Source organism: Argiope bruennichi, chromosome X1 (genome assembly GCF_947563725.1).
Source record: "Argiope bruennichi chromosome X1, qqArgBrue1.1, whole genome shotgun sequence".
In the NCBI taxonomy this organism is placed as follows: domain Eukaryota; kingdom Metazoa; phylum Arthropoda; class Arachnida; order Araneae; family Araneidae; genus Argiope; species Argiope bruennichi.
Window position 1 is genome coordinate 80,139,517 of NC_079162.1, and position 16,556 is coordinate 80,156,072.

The 16,556-nt window shown below is 28.1% G+C and overlaps 1 protein-coding gene across 2 annotated transcripts in view; it reads right to left on the reverse strand.

The window, feature by feature from the left end:
• Positions 1 to 4,903: 4,903 nt before the first annotated feature.
• The window catches only part of LOC129958310 (mitogen-activated protein kinase kinase kinase kinase 4-like), a 57,650-nt gene continuing 45,997 nt past the window's right edge, over positions 4,904 to 16,556 (reverse strand). Inside the window, exons 23-28 of one of the 2 annotated variants that reach the window (XM_056070706.1) lie at positions 13,653 to 13,721; positions 11,816 to 12,066; positions 9,221 to 9,299; positions 8,911 to 8,991; positions 8,656 to 8,795; positions 4,904 to 5,256 (exon numbers count right to left, since the gene is read on the reverse strand). In XM_056070706.1, the coding sequence (XP_055926681.1) occupies positions 5,173 to 5,256; positions 8,656 to 8,795; positions 8,911 to 8,991; positions 9,221 to 9,299; positions 11,816 to 12,066; positions 13,653 to 13,721 (704 nt within the window). In that variant the 3' untranslated portion in view covers positions 4,904 to 5,172. The remainder of the gene's footprint in view (positions 5,257 to 8,655; positions 8,796 to 8,910; positions 8,992 to 9,220; positions 9,300 to 11,815; positions 12,067 to 13,652; positions 13,722 to 16,556) is intronic. The other variant, XM_056070707.1, reaches the window with a different exon arrangement.

Consider the following 16,556-nt stretch of genomic DNA (forward strand, 5'->3'; position numbering starts at 1 on the left):
AGACTCCGCCATCGCTGAACGAAGGACATGTGCCCCTTAAGACTGGGGGTATTTTTATCTGTACAGCTTTGCCTCCTCGTTGCTATGTCATTATTATAGAGACAAACATTCACTGTAAATCAAATAATTTAACGACATTTATGCTTCATATGAAATAAAAAGTTTATTCCTCAATACTTTATTTAAGAATAATTTTAGTTATAGCTTATTCAAATAAATAAATGATAGCCGAAAAAAATTTCATCAGCTGATGAAAATCAATATCCCACCCCACATTTTCTAATTTCTGCAGTTTTTTTTTTTTTTTTTTTAAATAAATAGTATGCCTTTTCTAAAACCTGATGTGAAAAAATTGATATTTCTGCCCCATATAAAAATGACAAATTCCATAGTATTCGAATTAATAGGGTTATTCAAAACAATCGCGCAGAATACAAATGGCTATAACTTTCTTGCAAACAGCGACAGGAAGGAAACATTTCAACACAATGCAGAAGGAAACTTAAAATTTTGTTTGTGTAAGTAATAATTACCCTATGCGACTTTCTTTTGTCACAAGGGCAACATCCATCAAATGTGTTATGAAACTCTTCCCAAATTACTCGTTGTATATTTCTTTATTTCATTGCAATGTGTCTTTTATTTTGTTTTACGCCTGCTTTGCGTGCAACAGTGAACTAAATGGAGGCATACATGCATAATGTTTCACATGGTAGTGAAATGTGCTTCCGCATGGAGTTGTTCATGTGACCAAAGTGTTACAGAAGGCATTTATTACACACCCAAACCTAAACGTTTCTTTTTTAGATTATTTTCAAATTTTTATTCTAATCATTGTCACAAGGAAATCACAGTCAATGAATAGCCCTGAAGTTTAGACTAACTCTGTGATATAACAAGTAAGGTTGTTTATGTGATTTCATTATTTGTAATTTTTGTTTTCATTTAATTATTTTATTTGCATTTTTATTCTTTGTATAGTTATTCATATAGTAAACATTAATCTTAATTAAGCGCTTAAATTTCTTTCAGCAGCACATAAATAAACTATGCCAAGGGGAGAAGTCCCCACAAAATTGTCTCGCATGATCTCCTATAAACGTCTTATTCCTTCTCCCGACATAAAATTGAGGATCTCGGGTAAGGCTGCGAATACCTTGCATGGCACTGTCGAACAGTATTTACGAAATACAGATCTTTGTTGTGAATATAGTATTTTTACTTTATCTATCGTTCGAAAATGTATTTTGGACGCCATTTTTCAGATCGATTGAAATAAAAATTTAACAATGAACTATGGCTGTAGTCGCAAAACCACATACCGAATTTCATTAACTTAAGACATTACGTTTAAGAGTTATTACGTTTGCATGCATGCGAAGGTACGGACAATCAGAGGATTAACCTTTTGACAAATAGAGTTCAAAATTTGATAGAAATCTACATTTTAAATGTATACCAGCATACCAAATTTTATCTGTCTAGCGCTTTATGTTTTGTAGTTATCGAGTTCAACAACCAGCCAGATTTCCCCAGAATGGGTTTCGTTCAAAATTCGATAGGAATCTACAAATTTGATCGTTATTTCATATATCGAATTTCAGTCACATAGCTCAAAGCGTTTTTTGAGTTATCATTTTCACAGGCAGACATAATGCCAAAAATGCATTTTTCGGAATCGAGGAGGGCCGAGGCTGGTTATACATACAGGGTTATTTTCCGCTGCGGATATTATACCGGTACCGCTCACAGAAATCGAACGTTTACACATACGGCGGTAAAAGTTCCTTCGCCATCGTAAGAATCAGCGTAATTTCATTAGCAAATAAATTTACTTTAACCGTATTATTTAAACTATTTACTGTTTAAGTGCAGATTCTATCTTTATTGTTATTTTGTCGTCGAATGAAGAGTAAAGGGAAAAACATTGACTTATTTGGATTTATTCAATTAATGAGAAAAGAGAGGAGTTAGGAGATTTTTACACGTTATTTGAAGATTTGAGACTAAAGAAAGTGGCATGGGCGGCTGAAAGATATCAGCACAAAAATACCAAAATGAGGAATTCCATTCAACATGTAAGAATGATGGCAATAGCTTTTGAAATCTATAAGCTGGAGTATTAAATCGCAACGAGTAAAATAAATGTTTTACTTACAATTATTTTTGTACAATGTTATTATAAAGTTTTTAAGATAACTTTGTCTATTGATGCAATTCCATAAAATATACAAATATGAACAGAACCTTAGATACGATTTATACATATAAATATACAATTAGAAATTAATATACAATTAATATTACCATTTAGTTGTGCTGATGGGCATTGCTGACAATGAATACCGTTTTATTTCGTGCTTGCTAGGCGCAGAAAATCCAGAAGTTCCATACTTTTTTATTGGGCTGCCTAAAAATTTGCTAAGGCCATATACTGAAACACATTTGACAGTCGAAAAGGAAATATTTAACTATCGATTTGTGAAGCAAGAAGATGCATAGAATGCTCTTTCGATATTCTCATCAATAAATAGAGAATATTCCATCGTCCTTTTAATGTTCTGCCACAATTTGCGAATAATATTAAAGCTTGTATTATTCGTCATAAATATGTTAGGGATAGAGATAGATATATGATTGAGAATACAATGTTAATTATAGGATTGGAAGATTTCCACGGAGAGAATATTACAAGAGAAGGCTTGAAAGCCAACAATATGCGTAGATATTTTGTTTCAAATGCAGGCATGATTTCCTGGCACACATCTACAGTATAAAAATATTCTGATCGCCATGATATTAGCGACATATAATTGTAAAATATGCCTCTTTTTTCTTTAAAACAAGTATTGCAAAAAAAAAAAAAAAAAAGTTTTTCTTTACATTTTTTTTTATTTACTTGTAAAATATTTCTGATTTATTAGAAATAAGTTAAAAGCATAAAAAACTTGTTGATAAACGTAATATCCTCCATCTATTATCTTGTAAGTACATACGTATGAGAAAGTACGGATTTCCTATATATCGTTTCTCTCTTTTTCTTCCAATAAATCAAAGTCGTTACAAATTTCTCTTTCATATTTATTTTTCACCGATTCTCGAAGCTTTTTTATAATAACCAATGGGTAAAATCACCTTATAAAACATCATCTTGTTTATGACTTTTAAATTAACAAATTTGAGTAGTGTGTATCAATGTATTTACAGTTTTACTCTGTTATTTCAGCTATTGCACTGGTTCTTGTTACCAACTGTTACCATCGTTCAACAAGGCGCATGAGGAAACACATGATGAACCAAGTTCTTCACAACGTATTGATTATTATATTACTACTCTGTAAGGATGTGTTCTGTAAACCGGCTGGAGATGATCTAATGTCCAGCTTCATCAAAACACAGACAGAAATTACACAGCCAAAACAGTTTATAGGTTCAAGCGTGATTGGTGGACTAATGTGGCCAGTTTTGTTAACACTCACATCAATGGCAATCATGGCCCGTATCCCCGACTTTTTTCAGCGTATATTTACTGGAACAGGCGGTTATAGATCAAAACGATCAGATTTTCAAGACGATCATTTAAATGAACTATTAAAATTATTAGAAACATCACTACAACAATTAGACAAAACTGTGCTTGAGGACGCTCAAGCTAACAGAAATCACTTAAAATCAACAGAAAGATGATTATTCCCAGAATTTGTTCTTTATATATATTTTTAAAGATTTTAAGCACATAGGAAAAGGATGCTTAGAAAAGTCCCAATTCCCGATTTCTGCAAACATGTCAATATGCAACAAGAGAAAGAACTTACAGAAGGAATCCAGCCACACGAAGATTGAAAGACAGAAACCCAAGAACCTATTTTGAAAAGCAATGATCAGCTAGATAAACAAATCCATGGATGTTTCAATGTGTTACGGAGCTTAACTAACATATACTAAAATGTTAAATAAAAGTTATTGATATTATTATTGAAAAAGTCTTATTCAGCTGTCTATGATACTGCTTGATATTAATACATACTGAAAAACCTAGGATTTATTAAGGATTATCATTGATATTCAGTTGCACAAGACATAGCTGATAGAGACATTATTAACTAACCTGAAAGAAGGAAAGCATTAGAGAAATAGGAGAAAAACACAACCTAATGTAATATAAAATTGCCATAATTAAAAGACGACAGCTAATATTTGTTTCTACAATAAATAAGTATTGTTTTACATCTTTGTTGAATAGAACAGATTTAATAGATTGCAATTAAGACAATGGAAAATATATAATGTACTCACATTAGAAATTACTAAAAGAATATCCAGCTCTTTTTATTAGATCCAGTGTAACCTTTTACACTTTACCCAAACAGTAAAACTGATCACATTTTAATGTAACCAAACATTCTGTAGTAATATTTTTAAGTAAGCATTGGTACATGTCTACAATTACAATCTAATCAAGCTTTATTTACTTACAGCAAGGATTATTTCCCTTCAAAAATCCATAACAGACGGAAAAAGAAACTACTTATATAAAAAAAGGTACATGAAATATTAGCTAGTGATTAATAAAGATATTTGTAACTTGATTTAAGGCAACTATTTGCAAACGTAGAATAAAATATTTGAAGTAAAGATGGTTTTCTAAACTACTTTTACATAGAAGTATAGAAGAGCCTGACAGTAGGGAGGGATGCTAGTATTCATGAATTCAAAAATTTTCAGTATCTGAATTCTCAGTTTCATAAGATAATGAAATTTGGAAGTTTAACCAGAGTTCAATAAAAGTAATAAAATATAAAAATTAAGAGCTATTTCTGTACTGAAATATAATGTTGAATATAACCCTTAACAAAAACAAGTAAAACTCGATGGATAATATGATTAAAATAAAAACAACACGTAGAAGGCCGGTAATTTTATTACAACTTAAATTTGAAAGGAAAATACACTGATCAAATACATAAGAAGAAAACATAGATTTATAAATTTGTTAAAATACTTTCAACAAGCACAATATTTATAAATAAAAATGGCTTTAATATTTACAAAAGTAGCAAACTGCTCATAAAAGTTATACATTGAGCAATATAGTACAAATATCTTGCACAAACACACACCGGAACAGCTACATGTAAAACTTTTTAGAAGCACTTAAAATTCTTTAATTCGCTACCAGTTGTTCATGCCTGGCTTGCTAAGAGTCATAAAATATATCTGACATGCAGAACCACCTTTTGCAGACGAAAAAAATACCTACAAAGTACAAAATGAAAATATTAAAAGTGTCAGAACATGACATATAATAATGACGAAAGATTCTATAATTATTGGCATATATTTTACCTCAGACTAAAAAAATATCGTATAGAAAAACTTGCATTTATAAAGATTCATAATAATACATAGTCTTCTCATTTTTTAAACAAAGAAATATATGTATGTGAAAGCAGAAAAGGAAAATATATAAACCATGGTGCCCACTTGCTTTTACGGGTTAAAAATATTAAAAAATGAGTAATCATTATTTTAGGAAAACAGCAGATAAACATATTCTAAATTTTATTTTGCAGGAAAACAGTAAACCCATTATCCAATTCATCAAATCGCTACTTTCACCAAGACTTTTCTTTGCAATTTTTGTGAAAAGTTTTAGACCATGAATTAATATAACTAATAACATCCATTACACACATATATTTTATAATCTATTAATGAAAAAGATTTCATTAAAAATAAATAAAACTATCGAATAGGAAAGCACTTTCATAACACATTTCAAGTACTAAAAACGCTCATATAAACAAATCATCCTAGAATGTGGTTACATTGTAACACAGCTGAAGGATTTGAGGCAACTCCCAAATAACACATAAAACGAAATAAAAAAACAAGAAGGGGAAAAACTCTAAAGCAAATAAAAGTAAGAAAATAATGAAAAGAATTTTGAAACAAAATTTGGAAGTAAAGACATCTGTCATATATTATTGATTGAAGGTTCAGTAGCAAAGGGTAAATATAGAAATTAAATACAGTGGCTCTCCAAAAGTTCATATACATTTTTGGGAAATCAATTTTTATGCAAAATTATATTTTTATTTAAAATATGAACCAAAGGCGTTCGTATTTTGTGAATAATTATACACAACAGAAGCGAACACTGAAATAAGAGTGCATAGAATCATTATCTTGCTAAATAAAACAGCTGTTTCCAATACCAATTTTTGGGCTAATAATTTTAAATTGTCTTTTGAAATATTTTATTAAAGAATAAGATTCATTATTTCATGAAAAAATACCTAATTATCTCTTCCTGATACTGACACATATCGGCTCCCCCCCCAATAAAAAGAACACCATTATGTTCTATTATTACAACTAATTTCTTTTGATTAAGTTCCTCACTTTTTCTTCTCAATACAATTATATGCCTATTAGAACTGAACATGCAAAATTTGATTTCATCTGCAAATTAGATACGATTCCAATATGCTTCATTTATCATGGATTTCGAGAAAGAAAGTCTAAGCCCACCCCCCTTTTTTTTGCATTTACAAATTTGTTTCCTCCAGGAAGAACATCTATGTTACACTCTGAAACAAAAGTTTAGAGACTACTGCTTTTTTTGATGATTTAAAGAAATATTGAACTACTTACAGCAAGCTTGTTCGCATTAATTTTGTAAAACTTTATTTTAAATGCATCTAACAGAAAAATTTCAATGAAATAATTTAAATTTCATAGCAACATAAATAAAATTAACACGTCCATGCAAAAATAAGCAAATTTTAAACTTGTGACGTCACACATTCGAGACATTAAAATTTAAGATTCGCAATAGTCAGTGAAGATGCTGCGAGCAATACAAATTCAATCGGAGAAAGTTAGTAAAATGTGGATGCTGAAATAAAAACGTTAGCGAATTAACGAAATTGAAAGAATTATGAATAGGTCTAAGAAGTCTATTTATCGAATTTTATTCACAAATGAAGAATAAAAAGCAAAAATGAGATCTTGAAGAGCACGTATCACAAGCAAACGCGATGACAGAAATTAGTATCCTCACAGGTAATGAGTTTACGTCAAATTCAAAGTGCTTCTGGTATTAAAATATCAAAAGAAACGATTCGTCGACGTATTCGAGAGGAGAATATAACAGTTTTTTCATAAAATGAAACGAAATCCGGCGGTGAAAGCACAACACAAAATCCAACCGATGCAATAGACTCGTGTATATATTTCTCGTGTGGGGCAAAGTGGCATAGAGTAATATACAGCGATGAAAAAAATGTGGAATTTGGAAGGGGCAGATGTCAGAGTGCCTTATTGGATCATTTGCGCAGAGAACCAAGGAGTTTCTATAGTCCACAGCAAGGTGGCAGCTCATTGAGGTTTGGGCTGCATTTTGTTTCAATGGCCAACTAGGTTTGTATTTCCCTGATGGTCGCAAAATAGAAAACCTACGCAGAGACATTGGAGAACAATTTACTAACATTTGCGGGCTTTCAGGAGGCCGCGATGGGAATTTCAACAATATAATGTCAGCGGTATACATCATAAAGAATTGGTTAGAATTGAATATTAAAGTTGTCAAGTGGCCATCGCTAACTCCAAACTTGAATCCGATCGCAAATGTTTGAGCTATTATGTATCGTAAAGTTAATGAAAAAAATAGGCAATACTCTACTGAAGAGCTTATTGGTATCTCATTGGCTTGAAAAGTGCCTGGTTTGGTATCGAATAAAAATTATACAGAACTTGGTTTCTTCAGTACAAGCAAATAAATATGCACTAGTTTTTTGAGACATTTCTATTTTTGTTTGTTACTACAAAATATAAATTGAGTAATTAAAATTTCCTGTTTGATACATTAAGTACAAAGTACAAGGAAATAAATATGCACCAGTTTTTGTGTGATTTATCCAATATTTCTTTAAAAAAGTTACAAAAATAACAATGTCTAAACTTTTATGTTGCAATGTATTCGGCTGATCTGTATACTTCATGATCAGTTTCAGATGAAATTGATGTAGAAAACATTTTGGAAAACATCGCAAAAATCTTTACAGCATTCAAATGAGGATTTTCCACAAATTTTTTAAATACAAAATCTTTTGTTACATTATTGAACGACCTATTTTTACTTTGATCTTGGTTCGAATTTTTCCTTTAAAGCATTTTATGACATACTACACTACATGTAGAAGGGAAAAAAATTTACTAATTTAGCGGTAAACAAAATTGAATTACCACTATTATGATGAAGTATATTAGTCCTTAATTTTATATCAAATGAAATTTTTTGGAATCAAATAATATTTCATGCAAGGGTAGTAGTGCACATTGAATAACAATCAATATTCTTGAGAAAATTCATCAAACTCAAAATAAAAGTTAAAGCTCTGGTAAGCACTTCTAAAATTCATTTTTTAATTTTTGTACGGCGAAAGGAAAAGAATATTTAAAGACTTCATATATTTTTTCAGACTTTGTAATTAATTATTATATTAGAATTCGTAATAGAACTCTTTATATATGAATAACATTTAAACAGTTATTCACTACATGAAATAAAAACTCTTTTATTGGAAGATTTAAAAAATCGAAGGAAATAAAAGATTTAATTAGTTATATGATAAAGATTAAAATGTTTACCTTTTCATTCCTTTCACATAAAAATTTTAATCTTTGAGCCTTCTTGTGCATAAACACACCATCCAAGTGACCAGTTTCAACATTGCGTATTTCAATGGCTTTATTTCCCCAGCCCATCACTTGTCCAGTTCCAATGAATGCTGTAGTATGAAAAATTAAAAAACATGTACTTAACTGAAATTCTAGGAAAACGCTCATTATAACAAGAGACAGGTCATTAGAAAAATTATAATTAAAATATTTTAGAATTCTTACCTACTGAAGTCGGCATTTCTCCCCATTGGAGTACAATATTCTTACTGACCTTCCCAAAAGTATTCACATATATACCCTCGTCTGAAAAAAATTGAATACTGATTCATAATAGGTCAAAAAAGAAAAGTGACTGCAAAAATTTTAAAGAGAAACACTATAGCAAACAACTTTTAACTAAATTAAATAATTATGCATCATCATTCGGTGACAAAGAAAAAATGTATCGTTCTGGATGAATAAAATGTTATCAAAATTTCTTTTAAACAAAAAATAATAACACAAAAAACAAAACATAGGTTTGAATACTTACTGTCATAACACAATAATAATTGCATTCCTTTAGAATTTGGCAAGGTAACAATTGCATGAGGTGTAATATTTCCCTGGGACTGAAAATAAGCATTTTTTTTGTAACCAAAATTTTACTGAAAATAATATTAAACTAAAGATAAAATTAGTAAAATGAAATAACAATATGAAGGAATGTAGCATCATTCTCTTATGTATCACACATTATGAATATTAACAAAGAATCACATGAAAGTATATTGAATAAATTTCAATTATAAATGATTCTATAACATAATGACATATTCGAAAACTTAAAATGATATTACTTACTCGATTAAAATTAACAATATATTTCCATAATTCATAAAACAGGATTTAAAAATGTTGCCAGAACTCAGTAACTATACAGTAGTATCATATGTATTTGTAGTAATAATATTTACATATTAATCAATTAAAAAGCTGAATTTTAAAATTAACAGTCTAAATTTATTTAATGCACAAAGGTATTAATTCATGTAAATAAAATTATAGCAAACAAATATGACTATCTAATAATAAGAGGATCACTTTGAAACATTTTTCTTAAATACATCTTATAATATAAAATATTTTATATGTTTGGTTATTCATAGTCAATGCCACTGAGAAAGCAGGAAGGGAATTAATACGTTTATAAAGAGAAATTTACTTTTAAAATCAGAAAAAAAAAAGGCGACAAAAATTTGCATTATTTTACAAAATACAATTTACTGAACATGAAAACTTCTGAGCGAATTTATTTTATTAGATTTCCTATACCCCTCTTTTAAGTAAAAAGCTAAAGATGAAGCATTCACATTTTTTAATACTATGAATTAACTATATTCAACAAACATTTGTAATTTAAATTATACAAGTTTCTTAAAAACATTTTTGAGGAATTGTCCTCTTAAGAAGCTATCATAAAGAAACATTCACAATTTTTAAAAGTTACTAAAAGAAAGGTAAAAACAAGAACAGATAATAAATATAAAAAAAGAACTCAAATTTCTTTATTAATAAAGAACTTAACTGTTGCCAGATATATTTACTTAGATACACAAAGCTGCTAAATGTATAGCAAGAACAAACATTATTACATTTATAATTTAAAAAAATCATAAACTTTAAAATTATATTTTACAAATAATAAAATAAATGAAATATCTACTGAATTTGTAGAAATTATTTACATGCAGATTTTTAAGTCATTTAGAAGCTTACAAGTCATTTTTTTATTTTGCACCAGAAAGAGAGAGAGTAAATATAAAAATTTGTACCAAATATTTAACTTATCTAGAGTGTTATTAATAATAAGAAGTAATGATCATTATACTGTATAGAGTCGTCTTAAAAAACTTAAGTGCCTGGGAATAGAGTAATTTTGCTCTCCATCGGACTCATAACTTCAGAATTTGGGCAGCTACAGTCCAACGAAAATACTTACCAATAATCAAATAACTGAGGAGAAAAAATAATGTCACATGATCTCTGATTTAAGCCTTACAATTTTTCAAATCCACACCTTTTCAAAATAGGATTTTGCAAGTCAGCTTCTGCCTTCCCTGATCATATATATGATTAATTTTAACGGTTATATTATAAAAAAGCAGATTTTTTTTCTATTCTAATATACATTAATCAATTTACTTCCATCTGTCTAATTTAATGCAAAAACAAAGAAATACAAAAACATATATAAACACTTCGTATCTTATGTAAAAATTAATACAAAAGTATATATTTTAATTTATAGCATAAATAAAGCATCAATCAAGGAAATGTTATTATATATTTAAGTAATATAAACTACAAACTAATATAAGAATAATTTGTGCATAGATGTATGTAAGCACTCAATATCTTAATTTCACACCTTAATGGAGTCTTATTTGATTGATTTAGATATGTTTATTTTAATTTCTAAACAGGTTAAAAATTAATTTGTGTCAAATTTATCAATTTTAATTTGATCTACATTTTTTAATATTTCACATTTTGTGAATAACTTATCATTTAAATTAGGTTGTTCTCATAATAAATCTTTAATAAGGTTGAATCTGTTGAGGTTGTCAATCAATCAAGGTTGATCTCTTCATTAAATCTTTACTTCTTTAATATCAAAATTTTGTTATTACTTTGAACATACTTATGCTCAGTTAATTTTTTGTTCAACATTAAAATAAAATCAGTACAGCAAGTTTTTAGAAATGATGGCGCGCCTAGGATCAAAGGAACCCTGTTGGGTATAGCCCAGTTAAACCATTTGAAAAGACGGCTTTAACATTGTGTAAACTATTTTGCATAAAACTACACTAAAAATTCAACGGCCATTTTTTAATTTAATTTTTTGAAAATGCAAATGTCACTGCTTTAATACTTTCATATCAGAAATTTTCAAATTAAAATAAACTGATTTATCATAATATTTTATCCAGGAAAAGTTCAGAAACTTTAGAAATTTTTCAAAGCACAATTTTATAACTGTAAAAATAAACAATAATTCTTAACAGTACTATGCTCCATTCTGAATTATTATTACTTGAGCAAAAAAGTCAGTGCAATATATACTGAAAATTATGAAATAGCTTACATGCGCTGGAAGGTATACATCATAGACAGCACCCGAATCCAGATCCACAGCATGAAATCCATCAGCAGAACCAAATATAACTTTAAGCCGTATATTTTCTTCCACTGTTAAGTCAACTAATAAAGGCTTATGCAAAAGATCAGTAAATGATTTGAATGCCATGAACTTATGGTATGGTTTAGGAGCCCAAGCATAGATTTCAACACTTTCCTTTAAGGCAATGACGAGGAACTTGATTCTCTCATATTTAACTAAATTAAAATAAACATTAATTTAGGGAGGAATAAAGCAAGCAATAACATTTTTTTGGATTTAAATTTAAAAAATAGTTTAAAATTATTTATGTTATTGCAGTACAGCAAAGAAATTAGTTTATTTATAACTAAAAACTAGAATTTTCACAATCAATTTAACACCACAATAGTAGCAACAGAATTCCAGTTTGAGAACAAATATCATTACAAGCATTATGGACAAAAAATTTTCATTTCGTCAGCAGAATTTTCTCTTCTAAATTTAGTTGAAAACAAAATGTAACGTATCCAAAAGTATACGCGCTGGTAACGGATAGTGAAACAAAATGATCTCAACAAATGTTTCACTATATTCCCACTTTAGCATTCCAAATTTAATTTAAAATATGCTAATCTAAACTTATAAGCAAGGAAAAAACGAAGGAAAATTCATGGTAGAGAAGGCATCTATGCTTTCACTTTGAAAGGAAATTAAAATGAATTAAATATCAAAAAATGAGGGCATCTAATTTAAAAAAAATACATAAATCAAATAACTAAAGAATTTACATGAATGTAAAAGGCACTTTCAAAAATAACAAGGAATGAATAAAAATACCAGATTAAATGTATAACAAATACACTTGAAGGCAAATTCATATTGTTGTATGGCATAACATTTTCACACAAAATAAACCCAATTTTTTTTTTGTGTATGAAAAGTTAAGAGTCAAATTCTATACTAAAAATATACATATTAAATTCTAAAAAAAAAAAAAAAGCACACTTTTAGCTATTTAAAGCATTTTAAGCAGTGTGTCCCATTCTAATTAGCCCAATCCATGAATATTTTTTATAAGAGTTAGCACTTCAATTTATGAACTGCTTAAACGCAAATTGCAAGTATTGCAAACTAGAATGGGTTAAAAAGAAAGACATTTGTAGATCACAAAACAAAAAAGATAAAAATCAGAGTCACAAGATCAATAGAACAATCAATCGTACATTAGAAGGGTAATATTATATCCAATAGCAGATAAAATATATAAGACTTAAATAATGGGAAATGATGGCTATCAAAATTAACTTAACACTTTTATCACAACTGACAGACATTAGTGGTAAATAAACATAATTTGTTATCTGACACATCTTGTTTTTTAAATGACAATGAAAATGCTAACAAAAATTATGAGAATTCAAACTTACCTAGAAATTTGATATTTCAATTTCAGACTGATTTTTAAAAAAAAATTAGATAACTATTTAAATTTCAGGATTTGGTTTTAGATAAATTCATACAGCAAAACACATATAAAAATAGAAATAACTGAAACTCATCAACAGGATTTCTAAAAGCTATTTAATCTAAGCTAAGAAAAACCAAAGGAAACGAAAGAAATGAAAGGTAAGTCAACCAATGATAAAATATGAAAGCGTGTAAGAGAAAGAAAATTCAAAATTCTTTTAAAAAACCCAATTTAAAATGAAAAACAAAAATATAATTCCATGAGTCTTCAAATAAAAAGTTAAATGCTAAACTGGGAAGTCACAATCTACATGACTACACATTATGTTACTGAATACAGATAGAAATATTTTACCATTGCCACTCCATATTCGAAACGTATTTTCCCAGTCTTTAAAGCCATGTTGAGGAATAGACCACACCACTTGGATAGCAAAAGAAAAGAAAAAGAAAAAAAGGAAGAATAAAATTTGTACAGGATGGAATAGACTTAAATTTTTCTCTGCTATATAATAAGCATTTCATTTTAGAAACATAAAATTAGTATAAATTTTCCCCTATACAATTTATGATTTGAAAATTATGTTTTAAAAATGAGTTACACCTGCACTTAAGATTTTTTTTGTTGATATTATTGTTGTTGTATAGCTCGTTTAATCAAAAATGTACACTGCATATAGAACTGGATAAAAAGCAAATAAAAAAATTCATTTTCTGCTAAATCAAATGGGTATATCTCATTCATTGATGAATATAATACAAAAAGTAATGCAAACGCCTCAATGAAATTTTACTACATAAATAAAACTATAGTTTATATTTAGATATTTTTGTAGATATATAAAAGAATCATTGTTATAAATATGTGAAAAATAGAATAAATGAAAAAAGTAAAAATTCGCATTTAGTTATTTTAAAAAATTCAGCTCTTTCATTTACAAACCACACACTATGCAATTTAATGATTTCTCGAATGCTTTTAAACTACACCCTTTTCAAAATGTGCTTACAAAACAAATATTTCTCTCAGTGAAACAAGTTACCTAACAAATATAAGTGAAAAACAATATTTTGCTCCAAATGGCAGCAATTTTTAAAGTAAACAGTCATATAAAAATAACTAAACAAAAAGAAGAGATACAAGCACCAGAAATAAGTACTTTAATTGCAGTTAGTGGACTGCATGCAAATGATATTAAGAAGTTCTATTAGAAGTAAAACTTATAGAAGGACAAAGTGAAATTCTTAATTTTGTTCTTATGAATTCAATTCAAAGATCAGGATAAATGAATATTTGATTTCTACTTTTAAATAAAGAATACTAAGCCATAATTTGACTAAATGTTCATGAAAATTTTCAAACTATGCAGTATCAATTATACAACGATTGTACAGCAAAGCTTTGAAATAAGAAGTGGAAAACAACTTTCAACTTACTGTATTTCCTACAAACTGAACCCGCAATATAATGCAACAACAAGAAACTAAAAGGCCCAGTTGAAATTTAACTTTCCTTAATGTCTTAACGTTATCCATGATAACAAAATTTCCAAATAAAAAAAAATAGAAGGAACTGATATAAACAAGAAAATCAGTTTTAAAAACAACCTTTATCAAATAGAAATTTTTGTGCAAGTTCAAAGTTTCATTTAAAAAAAAAAAAAAAAAAAAAAAGACTTCTGATTGCTATTTTTCTATTCAAAGTAAATAAAAAATCAGTTTAAAGCAATGTAATTAAAATAAAATTTATCCAAAGAAATTATACTAAAACTTAATAAAATTACTGAAGTTAATATTATGTATGCCATTTGATACAAAGAAAATAAGTCAAAACTAAATTATTAATAGAACTCGAAGATCATCAAAAAACACATTTGAGCAGCCCATCATTCAACACAAATGCTTTTGCTACGAAACTATAATGTGTCATATAACAGAAAATACTTTTCCCAAATAGCACTATCAAAAATAACTATGGGAGAAAAATGTAACTTCCACAAACTAAAATTATTTGTATTGTCATCAAAACATAAACTAAAGTTATTTATTTTGTCAGCAAATGAAAATCGAAATTTGATCCAAAAATCGATTTATAAAAAAAAACTTTTTATTTTAAAGGAGTACATACTACATACTACGTCAAAATAGTTTTATTTAAAAGAAACACTTGTAATTTTAAAATAAGGAACAAATCATCAAAATCATTAATGATTCCCCCCCCCTTTATAGTACATAAGTCTTTTACTAAAGAAAGATAATTGGCATAAGCCAACAATTAACGAAAATTTATTATAAAAATTACGGGCTAATCAGGTTAGGACGAACTGCTTAAACTGGAACTGAAATCATAAGCAATTTGTCTTAAGATTTTGACAAAAACGATACCAGATGTTGGCACCTTTAAAAAAAGATACATTCTGCAGAAAATAACGTGCCAATAATTAAAAGAGAGAAAACAAAAAGAAAAGTTCTTTTAAAGTTTATTTCAAAATAAGCCATAAATATGAAATGTGGCATCAGCGGGAAAATATATTTTCTAATGACTATCCGATATGCAACATATAAATTAATATCCTGGACGTTAAAAAACTGTAAACTTCGGGCACAAGTATTTTAACAGTAAGACACGTAATTTAAACTACATTCCCCCAAAAAAAATCTCATATTTAAACTTAACGAAACGAAATATTAATTTATTGTGCATTTACAACCTTGAATATAATTATTAAATAAGAAATGCAGGTATGTTTAACTCTCTCTATCATCATGAATGATCTATCATTAAAACATTCTAAAAAATATCATCATCTCCTCCTACAAATCCCCTGCCCCTTTTAAGAAAAACAGTTTAACCTATTAAGTTACATTTACTGAAAATGTGGCAATAAAAAAAGGTTTCAAAGCTACATATGGATTAATACAGAATCATGCAATCAATTTTTAAAGATGGACAACATTTCTAAACAGTTATAAATAAAAGTAAAAAGATGCATTTTAAAAAAAGATATATATTGCTCAAATATCTCTCTCAAAAAACATTTCAGACACATTTTCTCCATCATAATGCAAAATGCAATGTCAGTATTATTTCATTATTCATATATGAGGTCTTAAGAGAAATTTGAAGCTACTGAAATTAAATGTAGAAAAATAATTTCTCAATAACAAGATATATTCAAAAGAAACTATTTCATCTATATTTATTTGCTGGCTATGATTACTTGCATTTCAAACAGATTACTATAGATCATGGCACAAA